General features: G+C 41.6%; 1 protein-coding gene across 1 annotated transcript in view; it reads left to right on the forward strand.

Annotated features, from left to right (window-relative positions):
* The first annotated feature begins 3,638 nt into the window (after nt 1–3,638).
* Nucleotides 3,639–23,512, forward strand: part of LOC307157478 (protein NLRC3-like) — a 133,320-nt gene continuing 113,446 nt past the window's right edge. The window contains exons 1-3 of the mRNA XM_079869388.1: nt 3,639–3,690; nt 14,243–14,422; nt 17,230–19,107. Of these exons, the coding sequence (XP_079725514.1) occupies nt 14,265–14,422; nt 17,230–19,107 (2,036 nt within the window). The 5' untranslated portion in view covers nt 3,639–3,690; nt 14,243–14,264. The remainder of the gene's footprint in view (nt 3,691–14,242; nt 14,423–17,229; nt 19,108–23,512) is intronic.

A 23,512-nucleotide genomic window follows, 5' to 3' on the forward strand; every position in this document is an offset into this window, starting at 1 on the left:
GGTCCACTCACTCAGTTCAGGTACTGCTGCATTTGGCCGCCGTAGCAGATGTCCTCCCTACTGCCACCTTCAACAGTAGCAACTCAGTGTGCCTCATTCCACAGCACCAGCCCTTCCAGCAGTTACACCTGAAAGATCAAGGCACTTGCACTTGTACCTAAAAACAAAAACAGAATAGATAACAAAGAAAAACATTTGAGTGTGCACACACAAACAATACACACAAACCTGGCACAAAGCGATTCAGGCAGGGGCGGAGCAAGACTCTCAGTACAGTGGGGGCGGAGCTTCATCATGGGGCCCTCTGCTACCAAGTCATTTTAAAATTAAAACCGTTAAAAAAAAACGTAAAATATCTGATGAATGCATATGTAATAATGTGTCACTTGTTGAGCCAAGTAAGCTTATATGTTAAATAAAACATCATTTTTTGACAAGTTTGTATTGACGAACAAAGAAAACAGTTTGCCAGTCAAGTAAAAATGTTTCAGCGGACAGCGACATCTGATTGACAGCGATGGTGCTGAACAGGCCAAGTGCGCTCAATCAGTGCCACATTATATAATTGACATGGCACTATTATATATTGAACACAAAGTTTGTTTACAACTCCATAGGTAGGCTACAGTTGCTACTACATGAAAACTTAAGATGAAAAATTTGATGAAAAACAACTGATTTATAACATTCTGACTGAGTGACTTATTCATAACTAAAATATAAATTTTTAAAGATGATTTTTTTCTTACCATTTTGTTGTCTGCTTAACGATCCTCCAGAACAAATAAATCTAACAGTGTTGAGTTGTGGATGATGATGATGATAAGTACGATGTGAGAGGAGCACACGATGCTACCACACTTTTCCTACTATCTCGTTTTCTTTTTAATGCGCCCGATTTATATTTTCTCTCCATTTCCGTAACTATTCGTAACTATTCTCTACATTATACATTCGCACCTCACGCCTGACTGTTATGTTTCATAACAGGAGCTGGATTATCTCAACGTTAGCTAATGCAGTAATTAGCTTTTTTCAGCTAATAATCTGCAATATGTTACTTTGCCAGGGCCCCGTGCAATGTGTCACCTGGCGAGGGCCCCGTTCCTGTCCAGTGATGCAAGATCGGCGCCGTTTGAGGGGCCCCTAATTGGCACGGGGCCCTGGGGCGGCCGCACCCAAGCACTCACGCTATCTCCGCTACTGGATTCAGGTGCAGGTGAAATAACTCCAGGGATGTTGTGCCACATGCACAGCGGTACAAGGGCAGAATGATCCCTCCCTTGGTTACCTCTCCTACTTTCCTGTACAGCTGTACACCTGGAGGATCCTGGATGCACTCTATGTGGCATTGCTGGGTACGCCAGATCTCCTGCATCCTCTCCTGGTCCAAAAGCCTGAATCACTGCATGAAGTGCCACACATCTAGCCTGACAAGCAGCTGGTACCACTCTGGGAACATTGCGACTGCCTTGCCTTTGCCCTTGGAAGAGCAGCAGTCCCGGTCCACGTAAATGACTTCTGGAGGTGCTTCTCCAGCTCCGCGGTAGCACTCCACAAGTCCAGAGCACATGGGAAGCACTCCATCACCCTCGGCCTCCGTAAGGACACACATGAGGACCTACCAAAATCATTGCCCATGTCTATGACCCATGATGCGGTTCCATCCGCCTCACCAGCGAGCTTCTTAGTGACCTGAAATTGGATTTAAAAAAAGCCTGTGCATAGCCTGTGTCTTTGTGGCATACAGTATCTCTACTAATATTGAAGTTGTGAGTTTGTGTCCTCTTACCTTTTTCGTAGAGTCCATCTTTAGCATGGAGCAACAGATGGAGATCACCCTAGCCTTTAGTTCAGAGACATGCCTGTACATGTTTTGCATATACCGACAGCAGCCATGCCGGACAAGGCACAGGCACCATCTGTGGTATATGGGCAGCGAGATGGCTGGGGTCTGGCATGGGTCATGAACTTACCAAGCACAGGGAGGTATTCGGCTGACTGGGCAACCCACTGTTCTCTGTGCCTGACACACAGTTGCCTGTACAGGGCAGTGGAACTGTTCCTCAGTGTGCGTCCCCACATCATCCTGATCACCTCCTTATCACAGGACAGCCTGCACGATTGAGAAATCAAAGAACACAGTGTAATATAACATAATATTGAGCATGTAGTCTGCCAACCTGTAGGTCAAAACTGCAGGAAACTTATCACAGTGGATGGGATCAAGTTGGTCCAAGATATCCCGTGACCAGACTGCCATTATTTAATTTTTTTTGCAAGGCCGACATTTAAGGTACTAGGTACTCCAGCAGCTGACATCTAAGACCCGCCTGACGGTTTTGTACATCCCACAAGTTGCCAACTGGAGGCCAAGACGGCAACAGGTGGGCTGTGTGCACAGCAGCCTGTATGCCCACTTGCGGTAGGGGACCCACAGAAACAGCCTGGTGTAAAAGAATGCATCAGGTGATGAAGGAGGCTAAGAGTACAGAGGACGGAGACCAGGAGGAGATCACCAAAGAAGCAAATTATGTGATGATAAAAAGATGATCACAAACAAAAGTGTGTGTGGTGATAAAAAGATAGATGCTCAAAGCTGAGAGCAGGTTAGAAGGAAAATGGCAGCGGCTGTGGAAAAAAACCTGTAGAGAGTAAAAAGACCCCAATTATTTTTATTAAATGGACAAAAAGAGCAAAGAAAGCCATGTTAGCTGGCACGACAAGAAGGTGTAGTACACCTCCTACCTTACTGTTTCCAAAACCACCCAGACTGAAGGTTGATAATACATAATAAAATAATAAAAAAACAGGTTAAGTAACATACAAAAGACAAACAGTATTCTTTAATTAAAGGAGAATTGGTAATAATCACCTGGAACATCTACCTGTGCAGCTGGAGCAAGTAGATCTTCATCAGATGGTTCCTCTCCTGCAGAAGCTGAGCTAGAGCCAGCCACTTTTATCATCAAGATGAATGGTGTTAATAATTACAAGTCAACTCACCTTTATTTATATAGCGCTTTATTCAATATAGATTGTTTCAAAGCAGCTTAACAGTAATAAACAGGGACATAACAGAATCAATGATGCAAACTAAATAGCATCCCTTGTCTGCCACTATTGTTTTCACTATTTTTCCATCATTCTTCATTTTTTGATAATTAAAAAAAGAATACCAGAGTCGTGGGTGATTAAGAGGTAAACAAGCTTACCAATAGCAATGTAAAATACAATCTCTATAAAAGATACATGGTTTCAGACCCCTGTTTTTTTATTAAATGAAAATATGTTGGACAAATCATTTGTGAAATAAATTATTTTAGTTTAAATATTGAATAGAATTGGGTAATGGTTTGTTAATCATTCAAATTCATGACTAATAACTATGCTCTTCTGTAATACTGTATGACACTACTATCAAGTATGTATTATTAACATGTAATAACTGTAAGGTGAATTTTGTGTTGTCAATCATTTAAAAGAAAATCACATGATGACTGTTTTAAATATCTAATTCTTAATATATATAGTAATTTAAAAGAAAACAGGTAGTTCAGGAGATAAAATGAGTTAGGTCAATGATTCTGACCCTCACTCATAACCAGCAGGTGGTGGTAATGCACAAAGTTGTATGCCAACCGCCTTAAAAGTCAAGAAGAAGAAAGAAGCAGCTCAAAGGAAGACAAGGTAAGTTATGTTTCATACATTATACATATGATCATGTAACTTAAGTTTTTGCATACTCTGATTGTTATTGCTGATAAGCGTCACATCTTTATTATCCTATATAATTATCTGCGTAACTTTGTTGGTGTAATTCCTACTCATTTACTTTACTTACAGTTTTCTGTGTTTCTTGTTATCTTTTCAACCTCATAAAATGCTACACATTTAAGTATGTGACCTATAAAATTTCTCATATTAAACATTGTACTCTGGGATTGCTTCCCATGCATATTTCTCTCACCAGAAGTACGTTCATCTCTATGAGTACTTCACTAGACCCTAAATAGCATCCATTGTCTTCATAGAGGGAGCAAACTTTATTTAGGGAATGAACCCAGCTAATTTTTTGTTTCCCAAAACACACATCCTGGTGTTCTCAGTCAATTTGCCTGGAACGATTTACTTATAACTCGCCTGCCAATAATGTATGAATGAAACGTCTCAGTTAGCATTGCCCAAATAATCGGTTTAGTCTTTTCTTGTGAATAATAACCCTTCATACGTATCACACGCGTGTTCAGAATGTTCAGTGCTTGACGCATGTGATCAACTGCTAAATTCATGTCTGCTTTGTGCTTTGGCTGGCACTGAACCAGACTGACTCACTCAGCTCTCAGTCATATATCACTGTAGTGTATTCAACAAAATAATGTTTGTTTTAGGTTTCAGAAATTGAAATACACACAAGTACAAGTAAAAAAAAAAAAAAAAAAAAAAAGGGTCAAAAAGACTTCTTTGAAAGCGACAATAACAAAAATATAACCTTTCAAACATAAATGGCATTTGAAAACATTTTTTTTTTTTTTTTTGCCAAACACATTGTTTAGGTTAACTATAAAGTTTACACGGTTCTTTTCCCATTTGAACAACCATTCACTTTTTATGTGTTGTAAATCCAACTGGCTGACTCTTTTACTGGGTTGTGTTTACACAAACATGCTGGCTTCCAGTGTTGACATGCCTTATTGTTGACCTTTTTAATGGCAGTATGTTTCTGGGCTTGGTACTGTTTCTTTGTTCCTTGAGTTTTGTTGAGTTCACAGGCATTAAACTACAGATCAGGTGTTCTTATCCTTTGTTTATTGTTCAGTACACAAAGCATGAATCTCTTAGCAATGTTCAAAATAAAATAGAGGTCCAATATTTTTAATCATGAGTAGTTTGTCTATTGTTTACATTAAAACTTTGAACTAATATATACAAAAAATGCTTCAGTGCACTGATGTCCTCTTGAAGCTTAAGGAGGTAAAAATTTCTTACATTAAACTCCATTTGCAAAATTGGCATGCCAAGTTTGGCTTCTTTTCCTTAGACATGACCGCATTCATATTCTCCTCTTTCGCTTCCTCCCCTTTTTTTTTAGTGCACATAAAAAACACATTTTCCAAAGTGCTTAATTTGTTTACCAATAGCGCATGATGATGACATTTTATTCTTCTATACTAACTTGCATCATAGGCTACAATTCAATAGGTGTCATCATCATAGTCTACATACATATCATACCCAAATGTTTATTAGATCCATGTCATAGAGTGTGATTTGTAATGGTCTTATCCCGATGAGACCATGATATACAAATTATTTCTGTCATAAAGGAGATTGGTATGGTAATAGAGATTGGCATGGTAATGGTAATGGATATGGCAATGTTAATGTATTTGGTCTTGGCAGAATAGATCTGCTACGCTGCTGCTGCTGCAGAGTAAGTTATGGGACTTTGCTACTGCCAATACATTTACAGACTGTGAGCATGTAAGACATGTACCATACATGAAATAACCCCAGTAGTAGATCTATACAGGTGGAGCTGGGGAAGGTGGAGGGTTAACAGCAACAATACCGGTATTTGAATGTTGAGCAGCAGCTCATTTGTTTGCTGATGCAACAGCAACCAATCAGCTGTGCCATCGCTACCAAATTGAGTTAAGGACCTATCATCTATTTAAAAAAAAACAAAACAAACAAATTCACATACATGCAGTTTCCTCTGTAGGAAAAAAAAAGAAACAAAAAGAAAGCACAATATACATCAAATGGTTGCTGATATAAATAAATGAACATGAGTAAAATAGCAAGAGCTAACAAGTTGGCTGAATTTGGAAAAGTGAATAGAAACTTCTGCAGGAAGGAAGCTCTCAAGAAGCATACAGTACATTAGGCAAAGCATAGCAATACTCAGGGAACCATCCCAGTCTGGACTATGCCCTTGAGGGACTGCTTTATGACTGCTCTCGTAGAGCTAATTTTTCCTTTTTATTCCTTGTGGTGGTTTTGTTTGTTTACATTAAGTATTTTAGTTACTTTGTCTCACCCTGCTAATGTGTTCCTTTCTAATCTGATAACCATAGAAACAGCCAATAAAGTCAGCATCAGACCCATAAAACTTTACAGGCTTGTTTTTCTTAGTTGATCATTTGGACGAGAGGGAGAGAGACAGTTTGATCTGCTTACTTTTCTGACGTGTGTTTGATGCCAAAGTAAGTGTTTTTATTATTAATAAGAAAGATCACATTTTCATATTTAACTATGTAATTTTTTTGTATCTATGCCATATAACAGTGCATTTGAGCCTAACTGCAACAGACTTGCTGTGTAGCGCAATCAATTATTTATTAAGGTATGTGCCCTTTTATAACAGATAATTTGAGACACTGGTCATTTTATATTTGTCTCCTATTTAGTCTTCTTGTTTGTGTCAGAGGTTGCTTGTATAAAGATCGAAGGAAGATGTGTGACGCAGGATGAATGAAAAATGACAATATTTAATAAACAGAGCAAGACATACAACTAATCTAATGTTAACACAAGACATGAACTCAGAGAGATTAAAGATTTAAATACGTGAGGATGACGATTAATAGAACAAGGAACAGGTGTGGACTAATTAGGTATCCCAACAACCAATAAAAGAACTAGGCTGCATTTAACTCCACTTTTAGGGTGCTTTCACACCTAAGGCTACGTCTACATTAATCCGGATACTTTTTTGAAAACGGCGTTTTCGTTTATAAACACTCTCCGTCCACACTAGCGCTTTTGCACGTTTCAGTGTGGATGAGAAACTTTTGAAAAACGCCTGAAAACACTAAATTCACCTTACTGCGCATGCGTAAAACCCCACAAAAGTTATCGCGCAATTCTTTGGACAGGATAATTTTATTTAGTAAAATATCTCACCATTCACTGATGCGGTCCAGGTCGCACACAGTCACCATATGTTTGGTCTAAAACGCAACTGCTCTCATGTATTGCCGCAGGAAAGCAAATGTGAGTAAATTCTGTCATCTTTGCAGGACTGTGATATGAAGAGTGTGCAATGTAGAATATTTTTAGCAACAGTGTGAAAGTGAATAGCACATAACAGGCACAATACTGGTATAAATATGAATATCTATTGGTACAATATGCATGACTAAATTTACGTCATTGTTTTTAAATACCACCGGTTTCACTGTCCACACTACAACGTGAAAATGGTGTTTTCAAAAAGCTTAGTTTTCATTAATAAAAACGCCGTCTCAGTGTGGACGGAAGGCCAAAACGGAGAAAAAAATATTCGTGAGGACATGGCCTAAGTGTTTGTTTCAGAACCTGGTGCGTTTTCTCCCTTGGTTCAGTTTACTGTTTGCGTGTGTCTCGATAGTTATAAATAAATCCACAATAAGCTCATGGAGCGAACTTGTCAATCACATTTTAAAAACATTTTTCTTCTCTCAAAATCAAACTTTTGCTTCAGATGAGACACAAACCTAACAAATACATAGAGAACACAAATGAGATCAGTTCGAAGATGATGGAGAAGAGAATTATTAATGGGCATTTAACCAGATTTTGAGAGATAATTCATGCTTCTAATGGACGCATGATGGCGCTCATGGACTTTTTGCACTCCCTCCTTCAGGAAGGATGCATAGCATTGGGGCAAGAACAACCAAACTCAGAAATAAGCTTCTTCCCACAAACTATTTTCATGTGCAATTGTCACGTACTGCTCAGAGACACGAAGTAGGAGATCCAAATGCAGCTTTATTTTGTGGGGCAATCCAGAGGCGTAATCCAACATACAGGCTAGGGTCATACACAGGAAAGCAGTCCAAAACAAAGAAACAAACAAACAAACAAAACAGGCAGGGACCAGAGGCAAGAGAGTAATCCAGGGACCAGAGGCAAGAGAGTAATCCAGGAAACAGGGCAAGATATCCAAAAACAAGAAACAAGACAACCAGGGAAACGCTCAGAATGGCAGTGTAACACTTAACAAGACTTCGCGGTGAGTGAATGAATGAACAAGGTATATATAGACAGACTAACAGGATGATGAGACAGGTGAATGCAATCAGTGAATGAGTTACAGGTGAATGTGATCAGTGATAAGTGATGATGAGTCCGGGCAGTGAGTTATGGGAAATGTAGTTAGTGAGTGAATATGATAGTCTGATGTGGACTGCCCTCTGGTGGCTCACAAGGGCAGCTCCAGCTGGTGATCGTTACATAGCCCCTCCCCAAAGAGCGGCTTCCAGACGCTCCAAAACTGTCCAGGTGGGAGGTGGCCCGGAGGCGGATCCGGGGGCGGGATGGAGGGCCAGGTCCGTGGAGCGGAAGAGGACCTTGAGACTGTGGTAATACGGGAGGCCAGGACGGAGCAGGCAGTCCATCGGGCGGCCAGGGCGGAGACGACCCTCCATCGGGCGGCCAGGGCGGAGACGACCGTCCATCGGGCGGCCAGGGCGGAGACGACCGTCCATCGGGCGGCCAGGGCGGAGACGACCCCTCGGGCGGCCAGGGCGGAGACGACCCCTCGGGCGGCCAGGGCACAGGAACAGACATCGGCTCAGGGACTGGAACAGACATCGGCTCAGGGACTGGAACGACCCCTCGGGCGGCCAGGGCGGAGACGACCCCTCGGGCGGCCAGGGCACTGGAACAGGCACAGGAACAGACATCGGCTCAGGGACTGGAACAGACATCGGCTCAGGGACTGGAACGACCCCTCGGGCGGCCAGGGCGGAGACGACCCCTCGGGCGGCCAGGGCACTGGAACAGACATCGGCTCAGGGACTGGAACAGACACTGGCTCCGGCTCAGGAACAGACACTGGCTCCGGCTCAGGAACAGACACTGGCTCCGGCTCAGGAACAGACACTGGCTCCGGCTCAGGAACAGACACTGGCTCCGGCTCAGGAACAGACACTGGCTCCGGCTCAGGAACAGACACTGGCTCCGGCTCAGGAACAGACACTGGCTCCGGCTCAGGAACAGACACTGGCTCCGGCTCAGGAACAGACACTGGCTCCGGCTCAGGAACAGACACTGGCTCCGGCTCAGGAACAGACACTGGCTCCGGCTCAGGAACAGACACTGGCTCCGGCTCAGGAACAGACACTGGCTCCGGCTCAGGAACAGACACTGGCTCCGGCTCAGGAACAGACGTGTCAGCGGCCATCTTGTCCGTAGGAACTGGCTCGGCGGAGACCATCTCGTCCTGAGACACTGGTTCGGTGGCGGAGGTCATCGTGTCCGGAGACACAGGCGTGGAGTCGGCCATCTTGTCCGGAGACACAGGCGTGGAGTCGGCCATCTTGTCCGGAGACACAGGCGTGGAGTCGGCCATCTTGTCCGGAGACACAGGCGTGGAGTCGGCCATCTTGTCCGGAGACACAGGCGTGGAGTCGGCCATCTTGTCCGGAGACACAGGCGTGGAGTCGGCCATCTTGTCCGGAGACACAGGCGTGGAGTCGGCCATCTTGTCCGGAGACACAGGCGTGGAGTCGGCCATCTTGTCCGAAGACACAGGCGTGGAGTCGGCCATCTTGTCAGAAGACACAGGCGTGCAGTCGGCCATCTTGTCTGTAGACACAGGCGCAGGAAGAGGAACAGATTCAAGCTCAGTATCCGGATCAGTTTCAGGCTCAGGAACAGATTCAGTCTCGGCGGGACGAGACACTTGACGGGCGGACGTGACGTGAAGCTCAGTCTCTGGATCGGCAGAAGTGACGTGAAGCTCACTCTCTGGATCGGCAGAAGTGACGTGAACAGTCTCTGGATCAGCAGAAGCGACGTGAACAGTCTCTGGATCAGCAGAAGCGACGTGAACAGTCTCTGCATCAGCAGAAGCGACCTGAACAGTCTCTGGATCAGCAGAAGCGACGTGAACAGTCTCTGGATCAGCAGAAGCGACGTGAACAGTCTCTGCATCAGCAGAAGCGACATGAATAGTCTCTGGATCAGCAGAAGCAACGTGAACAGTCTCTGGATCAGCAGAAGCGACGTGAACAGTCTCTGGATCAGCAGAAGCGACGTGAACAGTCTCTGGATCAGCAGAAGCGCACTCTGAGCTTGACGGGACCAGCGGCGGCGAGGGCTTTGAGCTGGGTAGGACCAGCGGCGAAGAGGACTCTGAGCTGGTTAGGACCAGCGATGAAGGCTTTGAGCTGGATAGAACCAGCGGCGAAGAGGGCTCTGAGCTGGGCGGGACCAGCGGCGAAGAGGGCTCTGAGCTGGACGGGACCAGCAGTGAAGGCTCTGTGCTGGACGGGACCAGCAGTGAAGGCTCTGTGCTGGACGGGACCAGCAGTGAGGGCTCTGTGCTGGACGGGACCAGCGGTGAAGAGAGCTCTGTGCTGGACGGGACCAGCGGTGAAGAGGGCTCTGTGCTGGACGGGACCAGCGGCGAAGAGGGCTCTGAGCTGGACGGGACCAGCAGTGAAGGCTCTGTGCTGGACGGGACCAGCGGTGAAGAGGGCTCTGTGCTGGACGGGACCAGCGGTGAAGAGGGCTCTGTGCTGGACGGGACCAGCGGTGAAGAGGGCTCTGTGCTGGACGGGACCAGCGGTGAAGAGGGCTCTGTGCTGGACGGGACCAGCGGTGAAGAGGGCTCTGTGCTGGACGGGACCAGCGGTGAAGAGGGCTCTGTGCTGGACGGGACCAGCGGTGAAGACTCTAGCTTGGCGGGCATGTCGCTTGCTGTCTTGGCTTCGGCAGATCTGGCGTGAAGTGCAGGCTCGGCTGGACTGGCGTGAAGTGCAAGCTCGGCTGGACTGGCGTGAAGTGCAGGCTCGGCTGGACGGGGGTGCCACGGAAGGAAGCTCTCCAGACATCTGGAGAGTGCCTCTCTCCAATCCAGACCAGAGAGATCGGGGAGCTCCCTCGGGTCGACCTCCTTAGCCCCCAGCCGGTAACATAACTTAATAGCCTCGTCACCCAGAGAGCAAGAGGCAGCGAGAGGAAAAAACCCCCAGGTGTACTGGAACAGATCGAGGCTATCCAGGGCTAAGGCCGCGATCTGTCCAGCGAACTCCCGGCTCATGCTGGGAAGATCAGGTGAGATCCGTACTGCTGTATTACAGGAGGTCATAGCTGCTGGATCTGAAGTGTGGCGAAGTCTTCTGTCACGTACTGCTCAGAGACACGAAGTAGGAGATCCAAATGCAGCTTTATTTTGTGGGGCAATCCAGAGGCGTAATCCAACATACAGGCTAGGGTCATACACAGGAAAGCAGTCCAAAACAAAGAAACAAACAAACCAGGCAGGGACCAGAGGCAAGAGAGTAATCCAGGGACCAGAGGCAAGAGAGTAATCCAGGAAACAGGGCAAGATATCCAAAAACAAGAAACAAGACAACCAGGGAAACGCTCAGAATGGCAGTGTAACACTTAACAAGACTTCGCGGTGAGTGAATGAATGAACAAGGTATATATAGACAGACTAACAGGATGATGAGACAGGTGAATGCAATCAGTGAATGAGTTACAGGTGAATGTGATCAGTGATAAGTGATGATGAGTCCGGGCAGTGAGTTATGGGAAATGTAGTTAGTGAGTGAATATGATAGTCTGATGTGGACTGCCCTCTGGTGGCTCACAAGGGCAGCTCCAGCTGGTGATCATTACAGCAATAACCAGTCCCTCCAGGATTTCACGATTTTTTGTGTGATTTTTGTGTGAAAGAATTATAAAAGTTTTCTTTTTTTTTTGTACAACACAAGATCCATGTGATTATTTAAAAAAAGTAAACACTCCACACAATAAGAACAAAGGAAAAAATAACAAAAAGTAACAAAACAGGACAAATAAATACAAGGATACAGTTTTTTTTAACAACACTGACAACAGCAGGTAAATTAGGTTACTGTCACTTTAAGACCTACTACAGTAATGACAAACGGCATTCAGTCAGTCAGTCAGTCAGTCACACACACACACACACACACACTGACTGAAGTCAGGCTGAAATTAGTTCTCTTTCGCGGTATACTGCGCTTTTAATAATTCTTTTTAGTAGCCTACCATCAAGCATATCATACTTTTTGTGATGTCATTGAATCATGTTAAACGCGTTAATAAGTTTGCCGTAGCCTACTGCCCATTGAAAGCTGTTCGGATATCGGCTGATTCAGCTGCACAGCCGGAATCCGGATATAAAAAAAGAAAAAATCTTTAGCGATTTGACACTTAAATCGTCATACCACACAGCAATATAAAACAACACAAGAATCACTTTTGATTTCTTCATTTCGATCATGTCCAGCGGCCGTCATCCTTGAAGCCATCTCCGACATGATTAGCGGCTTGCGTTTCCTCTGATTCAGATGTTTGCTCCCGCTTAGATGATAGTCGATTAGTATACTTTCTTTTGTGGTCTAAAATTTTATTACACGGGATGCAAAACAATTTACCCCCACTCTCGTGCAATATATCAGGATATTGCCCCCGGTCCTTGGCGCTCATTTGAAATTTTCTTTCGCCGTGTTTCACGCGTGCGCAACATCTGTATCCACGTAAAAATGCATTGAAACTTTAATTAAACTAGAGACATTTCAATTGGGTGATAATAATTGAATGTTTTTGAGGTCTTTTTCATTTTTGTGATTATTTTGCGGTTAAATTAGGAATTATGCAGGATCGCAAAAAAATGCGACATTTTGTTGATTTTGCGTTGTATTCAGCGATCGCGGAATCGCGAAAAACTGGAGGGACTGAATAACACCCATACACCAGAGACTCTTTAAAGTGTTTCATAACAGTCATACACTAGTCTTTTAAAAAGTGCTGTAACAACAGCCACACTCTACAGACTCTTTTATATGCAGTTATTGCCCACACTACAGACTCAAGTGCAATAACACTTAAATAAATGATATTCATATTTATTAATACTCATTTATTTGCATGCTTTTATTCATGCTTAATTTGAGATTTTATTGTTCTATTGTTTTGTTTTATTGTATTTATTTGCTGTATCTGCTTGGTCTTTGATTTTAGTGTTTTTTACTTTGTTACTGTTACCAGGATCTCAGTACTTAGTTTCGTTCCTTTCATGCACTTTGTTTATGGAACGACAATAAACCTTCCTTGAATCCTTGAATCTAGTTATCTTTAAAATCCCAGCCAGTTTGCAGTGGCTGGGATATAGCTCCACAATATAGCATTTTGTTATATAGCAATATGTCATGTTATAGCCAGATATGATGGCGTTACTGCATCACGCATAACCGCAGATGAGCAGCTGAACATCTATCCATCAAGCCAACGCGCAAACTATGGTAAATCAAAGTGAAAGTCGCAGACACTTAACACATAATAATCTTTATTTAAAGTAAAGAAAGGAAATGATCTTACCAGGGCTGTTGCCGCTCTCTCCTATTGCGATCTTTGTTTTTTAAATTAGCTGATGATCAATAAATTGCAGCTCATATGTTGCTTTTGGTGACGTGAACTCCATTAAATTTGCATATAGCGCGGGAATTGAAGATCGGATTTATTTCCGTTTTGTGAAAACACATGTATGTAAATGGAATCGTTTTGATAAATCACATAGCTATCTGATCAGTAAAAATGCATGAAGTGACCAGGTGTAAACAGGCCCCCAGTTGCACAGTTATTGTAGTTAGCAGAATGTCTAAAGTGTTACCTAGATTTTTTGTTTGCACCGCCATTTAGTGAATCAGCTACTAAACCAGCACCTGCATACACGTTCACAGCTAATTCTTGGTTAATTCTATTCTTCTTATTGTTGTAATTTTATTATACTAATCAGTTAGTTACCAATGTGGTAACTAATGTGATCAGATAAGTGAGACAGCAAACATGTGTACTGTTGGTGTGCCTCCAGGAACAGGGTTGGGAAACACTGAGCTTTGATACTATTTATTCAGTGAGTCAAGTGTCCAAAGTTAATGATATATTGCGAGTAGTATTCAATTAGTCATGCAATTTAATTTTTTTGGTTAGAGCTCTTTTGTTGATTATGTTTTGTTCAAGCTGAAAAAACTCAAGAAATCAGTCACTTACAGCTGACGTACACTGTGCAAGTTTAAACACTGAGGCCCATACTCTCGTTATGAGTCATTTTAGAGATTTGCATCCTCGTATGACAGCCAAAATCACAACCACCCTAAAAACAGGTTATTTTTTTTAACAAAGAATTCCTGATTTTAAGTCATGACAACTTCAGTTCAGTAACACTTAAGTAAATAAACTTTTCTTTTCTTTATTTCTTGTTTTGCATGAGTGAAATCAACGATGCTTCTAAAATGAGTTCCCATGACATCAGAGAGGAGGAGGGTGATGTTGTTGACTACCAGAACCAGAGATCAGGATCTTCAGAGCCCAGCTGTGTGTCTATGAGGAGGGATGAATACATGAGTGCAGCCCTTAACTTCAGTGATGGAGCAGTGGCCTCTGATCCTGTGTGAGTACAAACATGTACAGACAATCAGTAACACAGAATGAATCAATAGATTAACCGAGTTACAATACTTATAAAATCATTTCTTTTTCTTAAAACTGCAGTCCACGGTTTTTCTTCTTAGTCGCTATCTCTGTTCGAAATCTGCAATTGCAGTTATTCACGGAATTATCAACTTTACGTGGGTTGTACCTCGGCACAGCACAGCGCGGATGAATCCAATGTTTTGAGGAGAATGTCAGTCGCCGCTCCGGAGTGGATACTGTCATTCGCCATCACAGATTCTACTTTTTGGAAGTATGACCAACATAAGAATTTTCACCGGAAAATGTCGTCTGAACAAGTAACATCCACTTTTGTTCTAGCCAACTAAGGGGAAAAAAAACATTGCAGTAAATTGCGCTGATTAAATTTAACGATCGCTTATCATATCACGACAAACTTAAAAATGGCACTTTCTGACAAAAAGGTTGCATTTCTACTCATTTCCTTGTTATTCAGAAGAAAGAAAGAAAAAAATAAATAAATAAATAAATAAATAAATAAAAATATATATAATAGCACTATAGGAATTAAAAGGGCAGGCCTTAAGGTACCCAATGATGTGCTGTTTTTTGTTTGTTTTTTGAACCACAGCATTACATACAATACAGTCTGGCATTGGGTTTTAACATGTTACTCCATTATGTTTGCATGATATTGACAATTCTTCAAAACTTAGTTATATCGTACACATTATACAGAGAATGAAAACAAATACACCTAGTACAGAAGGAGGAAAAAAAAACAAAGGAAATGGAGAAAGGCAGAAATGAACACAGGGTGGATATGATAGTATAACTCATGATCACTGGAGTATTAAAGGCATCACAGGGGCCCACCTCTTTAAAGGAGAACTCCGGTCAATTTTAACATTGTTTACATCCTGTTTTTCAGTTGAAGTCCAAAGTAGTCGATTGCCGAGTTCACGCGCATAGGTTTAGTTACCTATGATCACGCGCGTGAACTCGATAATCGATTACTATGGACTTCAACCGAAAAACAGGATGTAAACAGGTATTTGCGCTGGCTTAAATAACATCATTTTTATACATATCTTTTACATCTACTGCAGTCAGATCCACTCGTGTTCACTCAGAAGGAATCACTCACATTTTCTGTGCACTTGTAATGACACATCAAGGATGTTAAGAGCCTAAAAGCAGGTTTAGTACTTGCCCCATTGAAGTCAACAGGGTGCAAATTTTAAAAATAGAATAACTCGGTGTAGGCAACACCGATTTTTGTAGTTGTTCTCTGTATTGACAGCACTCCAAATGTACAAAAAAATGAGCTCAATGTTAAAATTGACCGGAGTTCTCCTTTAAGAAAACCGTTTTCTGAAGTCGTAATGCAAATGTGATTTGTTCCATTTCGTACAACTCCCATACTTTTTTGATCCAAGCATTGTATGATGGAGGGTCAGGTTTTAACCATCTGCATGTAATACACTTAATGGCTGCAGCAAGTAAAATTTGTAATAAATATATTTTAGCTCTACCCTCAAGGCCCTCTAGACGCACACCTAGAAGGGCTATTATGGGGTCTTCTGGGATTTCGTAATGGAAGATTTCTTTAAGGGCATCAAATATATCTTTCCAGTAATTTCTTAATTTTGGACATGACCACAAAATATGGGTGTGGTTATGATGTGCTGTTTTTAAGTCACATGACATTTGAATGTCCCTCCAAAACTCTCTTTCCCACTGTCACCCTCACACGGAAGACACCTGTTGAAGTGCTCCAGAAAATGCTCTATTAACCTAATTTCTAAACATCTCTTCTCAAGGTACAGCATCTTTGATAAGTACATTAGATCTTTTTATTCACAAATCAACTTTGTCTAACATAGTTTTACTGTAAAAAAAAAAAAAAAAAAATTTGCCATATGGCAATGCTGTACCACAGTGAAATTGCAGCAATATATTTTCCCATTGGGATTTTTTTATAGATAGTAGCATCAACAATATGATTGCAGTTATTTATTTATTTGAATGTTTATTGTAGAATAGCTGTATTTATGTATAAATAAAAATTGATTACTTCATTTCAGAAAATTAATACAGCAATATTTTACAGAAAGGGCAATAGGAAGAGTGCAGAGTTAGCTCTTCCATGTGATGAGAGAGAGGATGAGTTAGCCAAATGATTGGGAATGATAGGGATTAAATGATAGGGATCTACTTATTAACTTATTATGTTCCAAGTATATAAATCTTTCAATTTCTAAAAGAAATGTGAAATTAAATAGAAAAGAAAATCATAATTTTATAGGGAAAGATCTTTTTTGACCATTTTCCATTATGGTACAGCATTGCCATATGGCAACGTTTCCCTAAGTACCCCACAAAAAATCTGATTTGTATGATTAAAGCTATTTTATGTAATAAAAACGTATTTGAAAAAATATTTCATGGTTAGAACATAATGCGTACCATTGAGGGTTAAACCCGGTAAATTGCAGTACAATTATCAGATTGACTTTTCTGGTAAATACACAAATGTGCTGTTGACACATAAAAAGTGTTGTTCTGTCTTTTTACTGGTAAGATGCCTTTCACATGAGTCTCAAAATAGTAAACTCTGTGATTTCAATAATCAGAAATTACCTTTAAATGCTGCACTGTTTTCTTTATTTACTTGGATGAAAAGCACTTTAATTTCACCGTCAATTTGACTTTATTTATTTTTACTTCTGAGTGACAGGCATAAGGGGATGATCACAAAGAATGTGTTCTCATTCATTTATTTTTTTGTTCTTGTTTCTGCAGTGTGGATAGAGATGATCAGACTGGAGACCTGCAGCATGATTCTCTCCAAACAGTAGATGATGAACTACAGAGAGTCAAAGACCAACACAAAACCAGCATGAAAAATAAGTATGAGAGCTTATGTAAGAGCCTCAAACTACAAGAGAATCAAACCTTCCTGAAAAGGATCTATACACAGCCTTACATCATAGAGGATGAGACTATAGGAGTAAATGAAGAACATGATGTTTTACACTTGGAGAGAACAGCCAGAACACAACACTCACAAGACAATGCAATCTACTGCAATGACATCTTCAAACCTTCACTTGAACCCGGATGTGAGAAGAAAGATGAAATCAAGGCTGTTCTTACTAAAGGCATTGCTGGAATTGGAAAAACCGTCTCTGTGCAGAAGTTTGTTCTCGACTGGGCAGAGGGAAAAGCCAATCAGGATGTAGATTTCATGTTTGTTCTTCCATTTCGAGAGCTCAACTTGATTGGAGATCATCAGTGCAGTCTTCACAGACTTCTGATGGACTTTCATCCTGAACTTAAAGATCTGGACTCAAAGATTTATGAGGAATGTAAAGTTGTGTTCATCTTAGATGGTCTGGATGAAAGCAGAATTACACTGATGTTTTCAGACAGTAAGATTTTATCTAATGTGACTGAGACTTCATCAGTGGGTGTGCTGATATCAAACCTCATGAAAGGAGAGCTTCTTCCCTCTGCTCTCATCTGGATCACCTCCAGACCAGCAGCAGCCAATCAGATCCCTTTCAAATACATCAACCGTGTGACAGAAATTCAGGGATTCAGTGAGCCTCAGAAGGAGGAATATTTCAGGAAGAGAATCAGTGATGAGCATCAAGCCAGCAAAATCATCTCACTCATCAGAAGAGCAAGAAGCCTCGACATCATGTGCCACATACCCGTCTTCTGCTGGATCTCATCCACTGTGTTTCAAAACATCCTGATACAAGATGACAGTACAGAAATCCCTCAAACTCTGACTGAAATGTACATCCAGTTCCTGCTGATTCAGATCAATATGAGGAATCAGAAGTATGAAGAGAGAGATCCAGAGAAACTCCTGCAGTCCAACAGAGAAATGATTGTGAAACTTGGTGAACTGGCTTTTAAACAGCTGATGAAGGGCAATGTCATGTTCTATGAAGAGGACCTGAGAGAGAGCGGCATAGATGTCACTGACACCTCAGTGTATTCTAGGATTTGCACTGAGATCTTTAAGGAAGAATCTGTGATTTATCTGAAGAAAGTCTACAGTTTCATTCATCTGAGCTTTCAGGAGTTTCTAGCTGCTTTCTATTTGTTTTACTCCCATCTAATGAAAAACATGGAACCACTGCAGAGTTTTCTGGATGATAAATATAAGATGTACAGATCTAAGAGAAAAAGAACTAAGATAATCTCGCTGTTTAAACTACTGAAATCAGCAGCTAATCAAACCCTTTGGAGTAAAAATGGACACCTGGATCTGTTCCTGCGGTTCCTTCTGGGCATCTCATTGGAGTCCAATCAGAAGCTCTTACAGGATCTACTGATAAACACAGAGAACAGCTCCAAGACCATCAAGGCATTTGCACAGTACATCAAAGCCACAGTCAGGGAATATGTCTGTTTTCCAGCTGACAAATCCATTCATTTGTTTCTCTGTTTGTTAGAAGTGAATGATCATACTCTGTACAGAGAGATTCAGGAGATTGTGAAATCAGACAAAGAGGTGCATCTCTCTCCTTCGTTTTGCTCAGCTCTGGCCTACATGATTCAGATGTCAGAGGAGGTGCTGGATGAGTTTGATCCCATGAAATACAAAACACCAGACGAGGGTAGATGGAGACTGATACCAGCTGTGATAAACTGCAGAAAAGCTCTGTGAGTATTCATTTATATTATCACAGAAGAAACGGATTAGTCTTTTGTTGAGACTTAAAGGACAATTCCGGTATTTAACACTTTGAGTCTATTTTGTAGTTTGTTTTGGATGAACAAGAGTGGTGGACAAAGAAATTTTGTCAATGGTTCCTGTCGCGACTTTTTGACTATTTTAGAATTGCCCATGACCGCATTTGAATGGGAGTCAATGGCCATGCACAAACATGTCCTTAAAACAACCCTTAACGTTCGTTTTCAAAACTGTGCTACTCACCGAGTGGTTAGTGGTGTTCGTTGATGATTAAAAACAAATATATCGGCGCAATGTATGATTTCAATCCGTTTATTTTTCTATAGTGGAACTATTTTTTCAGATACCTCACAACCGCGTATAAACTTCCGCAACTTCCGTTGCTCTGCTCACGCTAGCCTTCTGAGGCGAGCATAGCTTTTTTTTTTTTTTTTTTTTTTTTTTTTTTTTTTTTCAAGAATTATTATAGTTTTTACTAGTTTAATTCTTATCAGGAATTCGTAGGATTTCAGCGTTGAGGCGAGCATAGCTTCTGAGAGACAGGAAACCGAGCGAAAAGACCTAAAAGACTACAATCAAATGTAAACAGCATCCTTTCCGTTTCCGTAAGGCACAGTAATATCAACGAGCAATTAGTCCATCAATGGAAATCAATGGATTTTACAAAATGCCAAATAAAACACGACAGAAACTGTATTTCGCTACGCTACTTGTTTTGGAACATCAACGAACACCACTAACCACTCGGTGAGTTGCACAGTTTTGAAAACGAACGTTAAGGGTTGTTTTAAGGACATGTTTGTGCATGGCCATTGACTCCCATTCAAATGCGGTCATGGGCAATTCTAAAATAGTCAAAAAGTCGCGACAGGACCCATTGACAATTTCTTTGTCCACCACTCTTGTTCATCCAAAACAAACTATAAAATAGACTCAAAGTGTTAAATACCGGAATTGTCCTTTAAACAGAAAGGATTCGAGCAGTTGAAAGCACACTGAACAGTCGACCGTAGAAGCACAGCATTTTTTTCAACCACCTCACATTCAGAATTTAACTTATATATCTCAAAGAAAGTAGTACTTAGAGGTCAAAAGACATTTTCTTCAAAGAAATATAAAGTCTCAACAGGCAAAGTGTGATATAGTGGTGCAGATTAAATCAACTACAAATAAAATAGCACATTAAATCTTTCATGATCTCAACAGAGGGTGATTTAAACAACTCCAAAAACAGCATTACCGTCTTCACTTATTACTTTCCAATTTGACTTTATTATATTATCTACAATGTTCTGATTTAGAATTAGCAGAGGTTTAGCTATAGTTGATATTGATGTTCTATTGAAAATGTTTCATTTTGAAGTCACTATTGTGGTGATTAGTGTTTCCTTCAGTTGGGCACCTGACCCTTCAAACACTAGGGATTTTCCTGTAAATGATTGTGTATATGGTAGGTGCTGGTAGAGCAGAAGTCTATTGTCAGCACTTCTACCTCTGTATCTCCAAATTATGTAAAAACAGACAAAAATAAATATTATTCCATAAATAAATAAATATAGTGGGTTACAGAACTAGGCCTCAACTAGGACACACACACACACACACACACACACACACACATATATATATTAGGGCTGCACGTTTTCAAGTTTTTCATTAACCGTTAACCGAGGCCCTTAGCGGTTAATACTCGGTTAACCATAGTGTGCGCGCCGCAACCCCGAGATAGGCGTAATTTGCGGGTGGGACGTACATGTCCCCACCACTATTTTCTAAGGTCGATATTGTCCCCACCACTTTTGAAACATCTCGCGGCACGAATACCAATACAAATAAACAAAACATCTCCAGTTAACTAGCAGAGCATTAATTTCGTTCGTTTTTTTTTTTTAGGCGATCTAGCGCTGAAATGTTTTGTTTTTTAAATCAAGTGATCAAAGTGCTCGTTGCCGCTGCGATCGAGAAGGGTCTTGTAAATCGTGCTGAGGTATTATTAATTCGTGGCCACGAAACAATTCACCTGAATATTCACCAATTCACAAAAAATAGGTATTTAGCATTCACTAATTAATAGTATCAAACTGTTTTTGGCCACGTTGTAATTCGTTAAATCAAAATGGAGGGAGGGAATTAGTTCAACGTGTCCACGATTTATTAAAACGAGGGAACAAATAAGTCGTCGTAACAACTAATTATTTAGATCAGTGGACAGGGCGCATAAGAACAAACAGTGAAAGAGCCCCGGCCGCGCGCGCGCGCACTCTCACCGCCTTCAAACAACACGAGCGCTGCATTGCTCTCTCTCCCTCGCGCATATCAACACAATAGTAAAAGGTCGGAAGACCGATTGTGTTTTATAGATTAGTAGTTTGTTCATATAAAGTGTTTGATTAGCAAGTACATGTTTAGGAAATGCATAATACAAATTGTATGGGTTAATGTAACGGTAAACGGACTCTGCGGGTAAAACTGTTGTGATGAAACTGCGCATGTGCGGGGTAAAACTGCTGGGGTAAAGCTGTGGCTCTGCGGCTCTGCAGACAGATATTATTGTGCTGCGATCAGTGGCGCGGATACTATGTTTGTTTCTGGCTCGCGCACAGCATTCACTCTCGGACGCGCGCTTTCTTTGCCCGCTTCATATTAGAAAACTGGTCTAGCGGTCTCTGGTGGTGCAAAAATGTATTACAACTAAATTCAATGCACGCCATTGACGCCACTTAACCAAGCAAAATGTTTCACTCGGTTACGCAATTTTTAACGGTTAATCGGTTAATCGGTTAACCATGGACACCCCTAATATATATGTATACATATGTAGCAGAGCGGGCGCGGTTTGGCTCAAATTGATATAATTTCCGACTACGCCACCTGGGGAATTTCACCCCAAGAATTTAACATAACCTCTAAGCTAAGGCACACACAGATCCTAACCACAGTTGGAGTCAGAGACATAGGTGATTGAAAACATATATTTTATTAATTGTTAAAAGACAGTTCTTTTCTTTAAAAAAGGTGTTGTCCAGCAATCACTCTCATCTATTTACTTAATTCTATCGTTGGCAGCAGAGGAACCTGGGCTTACCCGCAGAGGCAGTCTCAAGATATCACCCTTATGAAAATTACTCTATTCACAGTGCACACACGCTAATACACACTCAACGACTCATGTCAGAGAAGACCACGACACACAGTGAGGACGTCACCACCTAAATGGTCACTCGTCTGCCCCCGGGTGCCCAGGCCCTGCCAACAAACAAAAGAAAGACATCAAACAGTGATATGCAAAAAGAACAAAATGATATAACCATAAGTCACTAATACAATCAAACCAAAATAAACATACAAATTCAAAAAAGATAAATCAATTAAAGAAATAAACAGTAAAAAGCAAACAAAAGAAACTCAAAGCATTTCACTGAGAACAAAATTCACAGAAAACAGTGCACTGGAACAGTTCGCTCGAGACTGTTCACTCAAAACACTCGGGTCAGTTCACTCGAGTCAGTTCACTCGAGACGATTCCCTCGAGACGGTTCACTCGAAACGGGACACTCGAGTCAGTTCACTCAGAACAGAACACTCAAGACAGTTCACTCGAAACAGTTCACTCAAGACAGTTCACTTGAAAGAGTTCACTCAAGACAGTTCACTTAAAACAGAACACTCAAGACAGTTCACTCAAGACAGTTCACTCAAGACAGTTCACTTAAAACAGAACAGTCAAAACAGATAAAACAGAACAGCAGCCGATGAAGAGCAGAGCAAACGGCACTTTACGATGAAGCAACAGGCAGGTAATTCTCATGCAGGACGCCGCTATAGTCCTTATCGCGTGCCTAAAAACAAAACAAAAAGGTGTTACACCGCGATTCCCTCTCCCTTGGCTTCACGCTCGAGCAGTATACTCACAAAACATGCTGTCCTGGGATTACTATCCCCGAACTATGCGGTGGATGGAGCCGAAGATCTCCGACAAGCTCGTTGGCATGAAGCGCCGATAGATCGTACACTAAGCATACAGATCAGTCAGATTACCCGCTCAGCCAAAGCAAAACTTCATTTACAAAACAGCGCATACAAATGCTTCCCTTACCCGTCTCAAATGTCCATACTGAACTCTCCAGAAAGCACACCGACTGGCAAACAGCACTGTAACGAATACGACTCTGGGTAAATTTGAATTAGCTCAAGAATATAGGGAATTTTGGAAATATTAATAATTATGACTCATGGTCATAATTCATAAGTCGCATGTACATTTATTTTATCAATTATAGAGATTAACTGGTTCTGTAACTGATCTAATCGTTATTCGTCCCGCGAATAAAGGTGAGATTATCACAGTTAAGAAGGGTTATCTCTTTACAAACT

Source organism: Squalius cephalus, assembly GCF_949319135.1.
Source record: "Squalius cephalus genome assembly, chromosome: 4".
Lineage (NCBI taxonomy): Eukaryota > Metazoa > Chordata > Actinopteri > Cypriniformes > Leuciscidae > Squalius > Squalius cephalus.